The following is a 14,325-nucleotide window of genomic DNA, read 5'->3' as shown; positions in this document are numbered from 1 at the left end:
GTGCTCCAAGTGTGTTAGGGACTAGAACTGTGCACAGTGCTCCAAGTGTGATAGAGACTAGAACTGTGCACAGTGCTCCAAGTGTGATAGAGACTAGAACTGTGCACAGTGCTCCAAGTGTGTTAGGGACTAGAACTGTGCACAGTGCTCCAAGTGTGTTAGAGACTAGAACTGTGCACAGTGCTCCAAGTGTGTTAGAGACTAGAACTGTGCACAGTGCTCCAAGTGTGTTAGAGACTAGAACTGTGCACAGTGCTCCAAGTGTGTTAGAGACTAGAACTGTGCACAGTGCTCCAAGTGTGTTAGAGACTAGAACTGTGCACAGTGCTCCAAGTGTGTTAGAGACTAGAACTGTGCACAGTGCTCCAAGTGTGTTAGAGACTAGAACTGTGCACAGTGCTCCAAGTGTGTTAAAGACTAGAACTGTGCACAGTGCTCCAAGTGTGTTAGAGACTAGAACTGTGCACAGTGCTCCAAGTGTGATAGAGACAGGAACTGTGCACAGTGCTCCAAGTGTGTTAGAGACTAGAACTGTGCACAGTGCTCCAAGTGTGTTAGAGACTAGAACTGTGCACAGTGCTCCGAAGTGTGTTAGAGACTAGAACTGTGCACAGTGCTCCAAGTGTGTTAGAGACTAGAACTGTGCACAGTGCTCCAAGTGTGTTAGAGACTAGAACTGTGCACAGTGCTCCAAGTGTGTTAGAGACTAGAACTGTGCACAGTGCTCCAAGTGTGTCAGAGACTAGAACTGTGCACAGTGCTCCAAGTGTGTTAGAGACTGGAACTGTGCACAGTGCTCCAAGTGTGTTAGAGACTAGAACTGTGCACAGTGCTCCAAGTGTGTTAGTGACTAGAACTGTGCACAGTGCTCCAAGTGTGTTAGAGACTAGAACTGTGCACAGTGCTCCAAGTGTGTTAGAGACTAGAACTGTGCACAGTGCTCCAAGTGTGTTAGAGACTAGAACTGTGCACAGTGCTCCGAGTGTGTTAGAGACTAGAACTGTGCACAGTGCTCCAAGTGTGTTAGAGACCAGAACTGTGCACAGTGCTCCAAGTGTGTTAGAGACTAGAACTGTGCACAGTGCTCCAAGTGTGTTAGAGACTAGAACTGTGCACAGTGCTCCAAGTGTGTTAGAGACTAGAACTGTGCACAGTGCTCCAAGTGTGTTAAAGACTAGAACTGTGCACAGTGCTCCAAGTGTGTTAGAGACTAGAACTGTGCACAGTGCACCAAGTGTGATAGAGACAGGAACTGTGCACAGTGCTCCAAGTGTGTTAGAGACTAGAACTGTGCACAGTGCTCCAAGTGTGTTAGAGACTAGAACTGTGCACAGTGCTCCAAGTGTGTTAGAGACTAGAACTGTGCACAGTGCTCCAAGTGTGTTAGGGACTAGAACTGTGCACAGTGCTCCAAGTGTGTTAGTGACTAGAACTGTGCACAGTGCTCCAAGTGTGATAGAGACTAGAACTGTGCACAGTGCTCCAAGTGTGTTAGGGACTAGAACTGTGCACAGTGCTCCAAGTGTGATAGAGACTAGAACTGTGCACAGTGCTCCAAGTGTGATAGAGACTAGAACTGTGCACAGTGCTCCAAGTGTGTTAGGGACTAGAACTGTGCACAGTGCTCCAAGTGTGTTAGAGACTAGAACTGTGCACAGTGCTCCAAGTGTGTTAGAGACTAGAACTGTGCACAGTGCTCCAAGTGTGTTAGAGACTAGAACTGTGCACAGTGCTCCAACTGTGTTAGAGACTAGAACTGTGCACAAGGCTCCAAGTGTGTTAGTGACTGGAACTGTGCACAGTGCTCCAAGTGTGTTAGAGACTAGAACTGTGCACAGTGCTCCAAGTGTGTTAGAGACTAGAACTGTGCACAGTGCTCCAAGTGTGTTAGAGACTAGAACTGTGCACAGTGCTCCAAGTGTGTTAGAGACTAGAACTGTGCACAGTGCTCCAAGTGTGATAGAGACTAGAACTGTGCACAGTGCTCCAAGTGTGTTAGAGACTAGAACTGTGCACAGTGCTCCAAGTGTGTTAGAGACTAGAACTGTGCACAGTGCTCCAAGTGTGTTAGAGACTAGAACTGTGCACAGTGCTCCAAGTGTGTTAGAGACTAGAACTGTGCACAGTGCTCCAAGTGTGTTAGGGACTAGAACTGTGCACAGTGCTCCAAGTGTGTTAGAGACTAGAACTGTGCACAGTGCTCCAAGTGTGATAGAGACTAGAACTGTGTACAGTGCTCCAAGTGTGATAGAGACTAGAACTGTGCACAGTGCTCCAAGTGTGTTAGAGACTAGAACTGTGCACAGTGCTCCAAGTGTGATAGAGACAGAAACTGTGCACAGTGCTCCAAGTGTGTTAGTGACTAGAACTGTGCACAGTGCTCCAAGTGTGATAGAGACTAGAACTGTGCACAGTGCTCCAAGTGTGTTAGGGACTAGAACTGTGCACAGTGCTCCAAGTGTGATAGAGACTAGAACTGTGCACAGTGCTCCAAGTGTGATAGAGACTAGAACTGTGCACAGTGCTCCAAGTGTGTTAGGGACTAGAACTGTGCACAGTGCTCCAAGTGTGTTAGAGGACTAGAACTGTGCACAGTGCTCCAAGTGTGTTAGAGACTAGAACTGTGCACAGTGCTCCAAGTGTGTTAGAGACTAGAACTGTGCACAGTGCTCCAAGTGTGTTAGAGACTAGAACTGTGCACAGTGCTCCAAGTGTGTTAGAGACTAGAACTGTGCACAGTGCTCCAAGTGTGTTAGAGACTAGAACTGTGCACAGTGCTCCAAGTGTGTTAGAGACTAGAACTGTGCACAGTGCTCCAAGTGTGTTAAAGACTAGAACTGTGCACAGTGCTCCAAGTGTGTTAGAGACTAGAACTGTGCACAGTGCTCCAAGTGTGATAGAGACTAGGAACTGTGCACAGTGCTCCAAGTGTGTTAGAGACTAGAACTGTGCACAGTGCTCCAAGTGTGTTAGAGACTAGAACTGTGCACAGTGCTCCGAAGTGTGTTAGAGACTAGAACTGTGCACAGTGCTCCAAGTGTGTTAGAGACTAGAACTGTGCACAGTGCTCCAAGTGTGTTAGAGGCTAGAACTGTGCACAGTGCTCCAAGTGTGTTAGAGACTAGAACTGTGCACAGTGCTCCAAGTGTGTCAGAGACTAGAACTGTGCACAGTGCTCCAAGTGTGTTAGAGACTGGAACTGTGCACAGTGCTCCAAGTGTGTTAGAGACTAGAACTGTGCACAGTGCTCCAAGTGTGTTAGATGACTAGAACTGTGCACAGTGCTCCAAGTGTGTTAGAGACTAGAACTGTGCACAGTGCTCCAAGTGTGTTAGAGACTAGAACTGTGCACAGTGCTCCAAGTGTGTTAGAGACTAGAACTGTGCACAGTGCTCCGAGTGTGTTAGAGACTAGAACTGTGCACAGTGCTCCAAGTGTGTTAGAGACCAGAACTGTGCACAGTGCTCCAAGTGTGTTAGAGACTAGAACTGTGCACAGTGCTCCAAGTGTGTTAGAGACTAGAACTGTGCACAGTGCTCCAAGTGTGTTAGAGACTAGAACTGTGCACAGTGCTCCAAGTGTGTTAAGACTAGAACTGTGCACAGTGCTCCAAGTGTGTTAGAGACTAGAACTGTGCACAGTGCTCCAAGTGTGATAGAGACAGGAACTGTGCACAGTGCTCCAAGTGTGTTAGAGACTAGAACTGTGCACAGTGCTCCAAGTGTGTTAGAGACTAGAACTGTGCACAGTGCTCCAAGTGTGTTAGAGACTAGAACTGTGCACAGTGCTCCAAGTGTGTTAGGGACTAGAACTGTGCACAGTGCTCCAAGTGTGTTAGTGACTAGAACTGTGCACAGTGCTCCAAGTGTGATAGAGACTAGAACTGTGCACAGTGCTCCAAGTGTGTTAGGGACTAGAACTGTGCACAGTGCTCCAAGTGTGATAGAGACTAGAACTGTGCACAGTGCTCCACGTGTGATAGAGACTAGAACTGTGCACAGTGCTCCAAGTGTGTTAGGGACTAGAACTGTGCACAGTGCTCCAAGTGTGTTAGAGACTAGAACTGTGCACAGTGCTCCAAGTGTGTTAGAGACTAGAACTGTGCACAGTGCTCCAAGTGTGTTAGAGACTAGAACTGTGCACAGTGCTCCAAGTGTGTTAGAGACTAGAACTGTGCACAGTGCTCCAAGTGTGTTAGAGACTAGAACTGTGCACAGTGCTCCAAGTGTGTTAGAGACTAGAACTGTGCACAGTGCTCCAAGTGTGTTAGAGACTAGAACTGTGCACAGTGCTCCAAGTGTGTTAAAGACTAGAACTGTGCACAGTGCTCCAAGTGTGTTAGAGACTAGAACTGTGCACAGTGCTCCAAGTGTGATAGAGACAGGAACTGTGCACAGTGCTCCAAGTGTGTTAGAGACTAGAACTGTGCACAGTGCTCCAAGTGTGTTAGAGACTAGAACTGTGCACAGTGCTCCGAGTGTGTTAGAGACTAGAACTGTGCACAGTGCTCCAAGTGTGATAGAGACAGGAACTGTGCACAGTGCTCCAAGTGTGTTAGAGACTAGAACTGTGCATAGTGCTCCAAGTGTGTTAGAGACTGGAACTGTGCACAGTGCTCCAAGTGTGTTAGAGACTAGAACTGTGCACAGTGCTCCAAGTGTGTTAGTGACTAGAACTGTGCACAGTGCTCCAAGTGTGTTAGAGACTAGAACTGTGCACAGTGCTCCAAGTGTGTTAGAGACTAGAACTGTGCACAGTGCTCCAAGTGTGTTAGAGACTAGAACTGTGCACAGTGCTCCAAGTGTGTTAGAGACTAGAACTGTGCACAGTGCTCCAAGTGTGTTAAAGACTAGAACTGTGCACAGTGCTCCAAGTGTGTTAGAGACTAGAACTGTGCACAGTGCTCCAAGTGTGATAGAGACAGGAACTGTGCACAGTGCTCCAAGTGTGTTAGAGACTAGAACTGTGCACAGTGCTCCAAGTGTGTTAGGGACTAGAACTGTGCACAGTGCTCCAAGTGTGTTAGTGACTAGAACTGTGCACAGTGCTCCAAGTGTGATAGAGACTAGAACTGTGCACAGTGCTCCAAGTGTGTTAGGGACTAGAACTGTGCACAGTGCTCCAAGTGTGATAGAGACTAGAACTGTGCACAGTGCTCCAAGTGTGATAGAGACTAGAACTGTGCACAGTGCTCCAAGTGTGTTAGGGACTAGAACTGTGCACAGTGCTCCTAGTGTGTTAGAGACTAGAACTGTGCACAGTGCTCCAAGTGTGTTAGAGACTAGAACTGTGCACAGTGCTCCAAGTGTGTTAGAGACTAGAACTGTGCACAGTGCTCCAAGTGTGTTAGAGACTAGAACTGTGCACAGTGCTCCAAGTGTGTTAGAGACTAGAACTGTGCACAGTGCTCCAAGTGTGTTAGAGACTAGAACTGTGCACAGTGCTCCAAGTGTGTTAGAGACTAGAACTGTGCACAGTGCTCCAAGTGTGTTAAAGACTAGAACTGTGCACAGTGCTCCAAGTGTGTTAGAGACTAGAACTGTGCACAGTGCTCCAAGTGTGATAGAGACAGGAACTGTGCACAGTGCTCCAAGTGTGTTAGAGACTAGAACTGTGCACAGTGCTCCAAGTGTGTTAGAGACTAGAACTGTGCACAGTGCTCCGAGTGTGTTAGAGACTAGAACTGTGCACAGTGCTCCAAGTGTGTTAGAGACTAGAACTGTGCACAGTGCTCCAAGTGTGTTAGAGACTAGAACTGTGCACAGTGCTCCAAGTGTGTTAGAGACTAGAACTGTGCACAGTGCTCCAAGTGTGTCAGAGACTAGAACTGTGCACAGTGCTCCAAGTGTGTTAGAGACTGGAACTGTGCACAGTGCTCCAAGTGTGTTAGAGACTAGAACTGTGCACAGTGCTCCAAGTGTGTTAGTGACTAGAACTGTGCACAGTGCTCCAAGTGTGTTAGAGACTAGAACTGTGCACAGTGCTCCAAGTGTGTTAGAGACTAGAACTGTGCACAGTGCTCCAAGTGTGTTAGAGACTAGAACTGTGCACAGTGCTCCGAGTGTGTTAGAGACTAGAACTGTGCACAGTGCTCCAAGTGTTTTAGAGACCAGAACTGTGCACAGTGCTCCAAGTGTGTTAGAGACTAGAACTGTGCACAGTGCTCCAAGTGTGTTAGAGACTAGAACTGTGCACAGTGCTCCAAGTGTGTTAGAGACTAGAACTGTGCACAGTGCTCCAAGTGTGTTAAAGACTAGAACTGTGCACAGTGCTCCAAGTGTGTTAGAGACTAGAACTGTGCACAGTGCTCCAAGTGTGATAGAGACTAGAACTGTGCACAGTGCTCCAAGTGTGTTAGAGACTAGAACTGTGCACAGTGCTCCAAGTGTGTTAGAGACTAGAACTGTGCACAGTGCTCCAAGTGTGTTAGAGACTAGAACTGTGTACAGTGCTCCTAATGTGATAGGGAGACCTGAACTGTAGATTGTTAATGTCCACGGCTGAGGAGGTGCGGGGAAAGTCAGGTGATGGTTCTGGTTGAACAGGCTGGTCAGTGAGTGAGAGACGTCAATCCTCAGGTGTCGAGCCCTTGACGAGGGCACGTCGGCCGGCAATGGATTGGCGAGGAGAGAGTGGGGCGAGGGTGCTGTGCTGACGGAGGTTCGGTGGCTTCTAACCGAGAACATGGAGAATCTGCTTTGGCTTCCAGGTTCATCGTCATCTGACGAGAAAGAACCACAACCCCTGTCCGGTCCTGCTCCCTGAGGAGCTGAGGGGGAAGGTGGAATTCCCCGGGATCATCCCGCAGCAGACCATGCAGCTCTTTGCCGTGCTGTGCATCCAGACCAGTCACTATGTGGCCTTCGTCAAGCACGGGACAGGAGACGACCATTGGCTCTTCTTTGACAGCATGGCAGACCGGGAAGGTAAGACCCCTGTCTGCGTCCAGTAGTCCTCTGTCGGCCTGAATGTATCTGTGTCTCTGTGAGCATCACTGTCATTCATATCCCCATGTGAATAGACACACCCGCCTGGCTCTTAGTTTGTCAATTACGCTTTTTGTCATGTTTGTGTGTGGGTTGTGAGTATGTGTGGGTTGTGAGTGTGTGTGGGTTGAGGTTTGTGGGTTGTGAGTATGTGTGAGTGAGTGAGTGATTTGTAATGATATGTATATTGACTGGGATGTAAAGAGTTAACAAGTTCATGATAATGCTTCTTACCACTAGAGGGAACGACAGAACAGTCATATATATATCACGTGACTGGGGATTCTGGGATTAGATGATTAGGAGTTAAGAGCTCGGAGTGAGCTGGAAAAGTGTCAGGCATAGAGAGCAATTGTACACTTGAGAGTTCTGTAAGTTAGAGATAGCATAGTTTTATATAACAACCTTCTACTTTCGGAATGTGAACGAATCTTAGTAGTGTAATAAATTCATAGTTTTGTTCGTTTAAAAAGCTTTGTGTTCTTTATTCAACACTACCCATCCGAGCCATCCAGGTAAAGCAGAATAGAGAATACAACATGAATGGGTGAGTTGTGGTGCTGTGCATCACTGTAAATACACAAGGGGTTAATGTAAATACACTAGGACTGAGTAACCACTAGAGGGAGCACCAGAGCCGTCATGACATGCAGACATACAGCTTATGAACATATAGAATAGGACACGACCAATGGGTAGTCAAGACACCCAGAGGTGACACTACCACAAGGGGGCATTACACAACCCATATATAAGGACAGGGCACACATGCCCTGTCTTTTTCCACAGGCGACACTTAGAGTGTAGGACAGGGAAAGATCAGAAGCATCACACCCACCACGTGGCTTAGAGCAGACTGGTTAGTTAGACTGAGTTACTATAGCAAGATTAGCAAGAGAGTCGAACTCCTAGAGAACTGTGCTGATTGTTCAATAAATCACATTGAACTTACTTCAAAGTCTGGAGTATCTTTTGGTCAAAGCTGCACGGAGTTGCAGCCTGTGTTATCCCAGAGTACAGAACACAACATGAGTGAGTGAGTGTGCATACGAGTGTGAGGTTATCCATGAAGGCCCCGCCTTCTCAACCTTGCCCCTCGCCTGAGGTGTGTCGGTCCCTAAGTTAAATCACCACCAGGGAGCTCTCCCCCTCAAAGGGGAAAGCAGCTTGTGGCCATCTGGGACGACGGCGACTTTACTTTGTGTGTGAATGTGGTGATTGTGTGAGATTGTGATTGTTTGTGCCTGTGAATGTGTGTGCATGTATGAGCATGTGATGGCGTGTGAGAGTGTGAGTGCGTGATTGTAATTTTGTGCGATCATGATCGTGTGTGTGAATGTGTGTGAGTAAACGTGTATGCTTGTGATTGTGTCTGTGTGTATCTTGGGGCAGCAGGGTAGCATGGTGGTTAGCATAAATGCTTCACAGCTCCAGGGTCCCAGGTTCGATTCCCGGCTGGGTCACTGTCTGTGTGGAGTCTGCACGTCCTCCCCCTGTGTGCGTGGGTTTCCTCCAGGTGCTCCGGTTTCCTCCCACAGTCCAAAGATGTGCGGGTTAGGTGGATTGGCCATGCTAAATTGCCCATAGTGTCCTAATAAATGTAAGGTTAAGGGGGGGTTGTTGGGTTACGGGTATAGGGTGGATATGTGGGTTTGAGTAGGGTGATCATGGCTCGGCACAACATTGAGGGCCGAAGGGCCTGTTCTGTGCTGTACTGTTCTATGTTCTATGTTCTATCTGTAGGTGTGTGTGTGAGTATGAGTGTGTGTTTTTAGTACACACATTTATATTCCCTGACGGAGAGACTCCCTCTTTAAAAGGGGTCCCTGACGGAGACACTCCCTCTTTAAAAGGGGTCCCAGACGGAGAGGCTCCCTCTTTAAAAGGGGTCCCTGACGGAGAGGCTCCCTCTTTAAAAGGGGTCCCTGACGGAGAGACTCCCTCTTTAAAAGGGGTCCCTGACGGAGAGACTACCTCTTTAAAAGGAGTTCCTGATGGAGAGACTCCCTCTTTAAAAGGGGTTCCTGATGGAGAGACTCCCTCTTTAAAAGGGGTCCCTGATGGAGAGACTCCCTCTTTAAAAGGGGTCCCTGACGGAGAGGCTCCCTCTTTAAAAGGGGTCCCTGACAGAGAGATTCCCTCTTTAAAAGGGGTCCCTGACGGTGAGAGACTCCCTCTTTAAAAGGGGTCCCTGACTGAGAGACTCCCTCTTTAAAAGGGGTCCCTGACGGAGAGGCACCCTCTTTAAAAGGGGTCCCTGACGGAGAGGCTCCCTCTTTAAAAGGGGTCCCTGATGGAGAGACTCCCTCTTTAAAAGGAGTTCCTGATGGAGAGACTCCCTCTTTAAAAGGGGTCCCTGATGGAGAGACTCCCTCTTTAAAAGGGGTCCCTGACGGAGAGGCTCCCTCTTTAAAAGGGGTCCCTGACAGAGAGATTCCCTCTTTAAAAGGGGTCCCTGACGGAGAGAGACTCCCTCTTTAAAAGGGGTCCCTGACTGAGAGACTCCCTCTTTAAAAGGGGTCCCTGACGGAGAGGCTCCCTCTTTAAAAGGGGTCCCTGACGGAGAGGCTCCCTCTTTAAAAGGAGTCCCTGACGGAGAGACTCCCTCTTTAAAAGGGGTCCCTGATGGAGAGACTCCCTCTTTAAAAGGGGTCCCTGACGGAGAGACTCCCTCTTTAAAAGGGGTCCCTGACGGAGAGAGACTCCCTCTTTAAAAGGGGTCCCTGACTGAGAGGCTCCCTCTTTAAAAGGGGTCCCTGACGGAGAGACTCCCTCATTAAAAGGGGTTCCTGACGGAGAGACTCCCTCATTAAAAGGGGTTCCTGATGGAGAGGCTCCCTCTTTAAAAGGGGTCCCTGACGCAGAGACTCCCTCTTTAAAAGGGGTCCCTGACGGAGAGACTCCCTCTTTAAAAGGGGTCCCTGACAGAGAGACTCCCTCTTTAAAAGGGTTCCCTGACGGAGAGACTCCCTCTTTAAAAGGGGTCCCTGATGGTGAGGTCCGCCTATAAAAAAGTGCACACTGACCAGCGTAACGCGATGAACCCCAAGGCCCTCGTGTGTGTGTGTGTGTGTGGGAAGCTCTGGGGTGAGGGGAGAGTGAAACATTTCCAGTGGCGCTTTGCTGACTCCCTTCCCTTGTCTTTCCTCCGTATGCACAGGCGGGCAGAACGGATTTAACATCCCCAGGGTAGAGCAGTGCCCGGAGGTGGCCGACTACTTGGCAATGAAACCAGAGGATCTGGAGGCTATGGATCCCAAGGCGATTCCCAGCTCTGCTCGCCGGCTGCTTCTAGATGCTTCCATGTGTTTCTATTATAGTCAAAGCTTGTGTCTGTACAAGTGACGTCAGTTCACCAGGATTGGAGACGGTGAGGAGTGCAGCCAGTATGGGCTTTGTATCAAATTGTGTAAATAAAAGTTCTTGCACACTTGGAAACTAATGTTAGCTCTACTGTCCTGGGAGTGTTTGATGGGGACAGTGTAGAGGGAGCTTTACTCTGTATCTAACCCCGTGCTGTACCTGTCCTGGGAGTATTTGATGGGGACAGTGTAGAGGGAGCTTTACTCTGTATCTAACCCCGTGCTGTACCTGTCCTGGGAGTGTTTGATGGGGACAGTGTAGAGGGAGCTTTACTCTGTATCTAACCCCGTGCTGTACCTGTCCTGGGGGTGTTTGATGGGGACAGTGTAGAGGGAGCTTTACTCTGTATCTAACCCCGTGCTGTACCTGTCCTGGGTGTGTTTGATGGGGACAGTGTAGAGGGAGCTTTACTCTGTATCTAACCCCGTGCTGTACCTGTCCTGGGAGTGTTTGATGGGGACAGTGTAGAGGGAGCTTTACTCTGTATCTAACTCCGTGCTGTACCTGTCCTGGGAGTGTTTGATGGGGACAGTGTAGAGGGAGCTTTACTCTGTATCTAACCCCGTGCTGTCCCTGTCCTGGGAGTGTTTGATGGAGACAGTGTAGAGGGAGCTTTACTCTGTATCTAACACTGCTGTACCTGTCCTGGGAGTGTTTGATGGGGGCAGTGTAGAGGGAGCTTTACTCTGTATCTAACCCCGTGCTGTCCCTGTCCTGGGAGTGTTTGATGGAGACAGTGTAGAGGGAGCTTTACTCTGTATCTAACACTGCTGTACCTGTCCTGGGAGTGTTTGATGGGGACAGTGCAGAGGGAGCTTTACTCTGTATCTAACCCCGTGCTGTACCTGTCCTGGGAGTGTTTGATGGGGACAGTGCAGAGGGAGCTTTACTCTGTATCTAACCCCGTGCTGTACCTGTCCTGGGAGTGTTTGATGGGGACAGTGTAGAGGGAGCTTTACTCTGTATCTAACACTGCTGTCCCTGTCCTGGGAGTGTTTGATGGAGACAGTGTAGAGGGAGCTTTACTCTGTATCTAACACTGCTGTACCTGTCCTGGGAGTGTTTGATGGGGGCAGTGTAGAGGGAGCTTTACTCTGTATCTAACCCCGTGCTGTCCCCGTCCTGGGAGTGTTTGATGGAGACAGTGTAGAGGGAGCTTTACTCTGTATCTAACACTGCTATACCTGTCCTGGGAGTGTTTGATGGGGACAGTGCAGAGGGAGCTTTACTCTGTATCTAACCCCGTGCTGTACCTGTCCTGGGAGTGTTTGATGGGGACAGTACAGAGGGAGCTTTACTCTGTATCTAACCCCGTGCTGTACCTGTCCTGGGAGTGTTTGATGGGGACAGTGTAGAGGGAGCTTTACTCTGTATCTAACCCCGTGCTGTACCTGTCCTGGGAGTGTTTGATGGGGACAGTGCAGAGGGAGCTTTACTCTGTATCTAACCCTGTGCTGTACCTGTCCTGGGAGTGTTTGATGGGGACAGTGTAGAGGGAGCTTTACTCTGTATCTAACACTGCTGTCACTGTCCTGGGAGTGTTTGATGGAGACAGTGTAGAGGGAGCTTTACTCTGTATCTAACACTGCTGTACCTGTCCTGGGAGTGTTTGATGGGGGCAGTGTAGAGGGAGCTTTACTCTGTATCTAACCCCGTGCTGTCCCTGTCCTGGGAGTGTTTGATGGAGACAGTGTAGAGGGAGCTTTACTCTGTATCTAACACTGCTGTACCTGTCCTGGGAGTGTTTGATGGGGACAGTGCAGAGGGAGCTTTACTCTGTATCTAACCCATGCTGTACCTGTCCTGGGAGTGTTTGATGGGGACAGTGCAGAGGGAGCTTTACTCTGTATCTAACCCCGTGTTGTACCTGTCCTGGGAGTGTTTGATGGGGACAGTGTAGAGGGAGCTTTACTCTGTATCTAACCCCGTGCTGTACCTGTCCTGGGAGTGTTTGATGGGGACAGTGTAGAGGGAGCTTTACTCTGTATCTAACTCCGTGCTGTACCTGTCCTGGGAGTGTTTGATGGGGACAATGTAGAGGGAGCTTTACTCTGTATCTAACCCCGTGCTGTCCCTGTCCTGGGAGTGTTTGGTGGGGACAGTGTAGAGGGAGCTTTACTCTGTATCTAACCCCGTGCTGTACCTGTCCTGGGAGTGTTTGATGGGGACAGTGTAGAGGGAGCTTTACTCTGTATCTAACTCCGTGCTGTACCTGTCCTGGGAGTGTTTGATGGGGACAATGTAGAGGGAGCTTTACTCTGTATCTAACCCCGTGCTGTACCTGTCCTGGGAGTGTTTGATGGGGACAGTGTAGAGGGACCTTTACTCTGTATCTAACCCCGTGCTGTACCTGTCCTGGGAGTGTTTGATGGGGACAGTGTAGAGGGAGCTTTACTCTGTATCTAACCCCGTGCTGTACCTGTCCTGGGAGTGTTTGATGGGGACAGTGTAGAGGGAGCTTTACTCTGTATCTAACCCCGTGCTGTACCTGGCCTGGGAGTGTTTGATGGGGACAGTGTAGAGGGAGCTCTACTCTGTATCTAACCCCGTGCTGTACCTGTCCTGGGAGTGTTTGATGGGGACAGTGCAGAAGGAGCTTTACTCTGTATCTAACCCCGTGCTGTCCCTGTCCTGGGAGTGTTTGGTGGGGACAGTGTAGAGGGAGCTTTACTCTGTATCTAACTCCGTGCTGTACCTGTCCTGGGAGTGTTTGTTGGGGACAGTGTAGAGAGAGCTTTACTCTGTATCTAACCCCGTGCTGTACCTGGCCTGGGAGTGTTTGATGGGGACAGTGTAGAGGGAGATTTACTCTGTATCTAACCCTGTGCTGTACCTGTCCTGGGAGTGTTTGATGGGGACAGTGTAGAGGGAGCTTTACTCTGTATCTAACCCCGTGCTCCGCCCAGTGGGGTGGTTAGCAGCCGCGCCAAGTAACGCCCCGGCTTTACCTGCAGATACGGATAGAGAATGGCCGAGTCCGTGGTCGCGTGTGCGCACGGCTGCAGTCACGCCGTACAACATAGCAAAAGCTGTCCGCGGACCTGTCCTGCCAAAAGCCTCCCCCCTATAACACCCCTTGCCTCCCCCCACCAGCTCCCCCCCCCCCCCCCCCCCACCCCCGCCAGCAGAACGGTCCCCCCACCCCCGACTTAGGCGGCCCTGGGCACAGTCCGCAGCCGTCACGGTGCGTTCCCCGAAAAGGGAGAGGACGCACGCCCCACGCCGTCAGGGATTCGGCCCATCGGGGGGGGGGGAGAGCCTCAGGTGACGCCCCGAGGCCGTACCAACGCAGCGCGGCGTATTCCTCGAGTAGGGCATTTGGAGGGGGCGGAGCATCCGACAAACGGCGCCGCCCCCGATTCCGGCGTGAAAACGGTTTCTCCGGCCGATCGCCGAACATCATCTGGTGTTGCCGATCGGAGAATCCGGCCCTGTGTCTTGTCTGTTGGCGTGATTTTGGTCATCGCGCTTCATGGCTTCCAAGCCGTGGGGGGCGGGGGGGGCATGGATTCTGGCAGCATTCATCTCCGCCAGCTCTTTTGTAGAACCAACAGCGTCGATACAGACACCCCTCCCCCCCAAAATAAAGGGGCGACACAAAATGGAATCCAGCAGTGAAGGTGGGGGGGGGGGGGGGGAGAAGGAAATGTACAGGTACCGCCACACTTCCCTTAACGCAGGATTTGGACAGAAAAGATGAAGCCTCTCAATCGAAGTGATTTTAGTTCATTTATTCATACATACAGTCTGTATATAATATATTTTATATATACGGCCATCACACAACGTTAATACTTTTTTTCATTAATAATTAATCATTATAGAGAAGATTGCGAAGAGACAGGCCTCGGTGTTGGCAATGAGTAGTCCCCGGAAACGCTTGACCGTGAACGTTCTCCCCTCCTCTCTCTCTGGCTCACCCCGAGGGGAGTTTGGCGAGGGAGCGGTGTGGCTGTGAAAGGGGTTGAATTGGCGA

General features: G+C 49.9%; 2 protein-coding genes across 2 annotated transcripts in view; one reads left to right on the top strand and one right to left on the bottom strand.

Moving 5' to 3' along the window:
• LOC119951622 (ubiquitin carboxyl-terminal hydrolase CYLD-like) overlaps positions 1-10,428 on the top strand; it is a gene marked incomplete at its 5' end in the record, with an annotated part of 64,251 nt that extends 53,823 nt beyond the window's left edge. The window contains 2 exons of the mRNA XM_038774803.1: positions 6,710-6,926; positions 10,147-10,428. Coding sequence (XP_038630731.1) covers positions 6,710-6,926; positions 10,147-10,331 — 402 coding nt within the window. The remainder of the gene's footprint in view (positions 1-6,709; positions 6,927-10,146) is intronic.
• The window catches only part of LOC119951621 (protein NDRG2-like), a 49,990-nt gene continuing 45,998 nt past the window's right edge, over positions 10,334-14,325 (bottom strand). Inside the window, exon 10 of the mRNA XM_038774801.1 lies at positions 10,334-10,379. Coding sequence (XP_038630729.1) covers positions 10,334-10,379 — 46 coding nt within the window. The remainder of the gene's footprint in view (positions 10,380-14,325) is intronic.

This window comes from Scyliorhinus canicula, chromosome 17 (assembly GCF_902713615.1).
Source record: "Scyliorhinus canicula chromosome 17, sScyCan1.1, whole genome shotgun sequence".
NCBI lineage: Eukaryota > Metazoa > Chordata > Chondrichthyes > Carcharhiniformes > Scyliorhinidae > Scyliorhinus > Scyliorhinus canicula.
The sequence above is the reverse complement of the archived record's forward strand: the minus strand, read 5'-3'. Positions and strand labels throughout refer to the sequence as shown.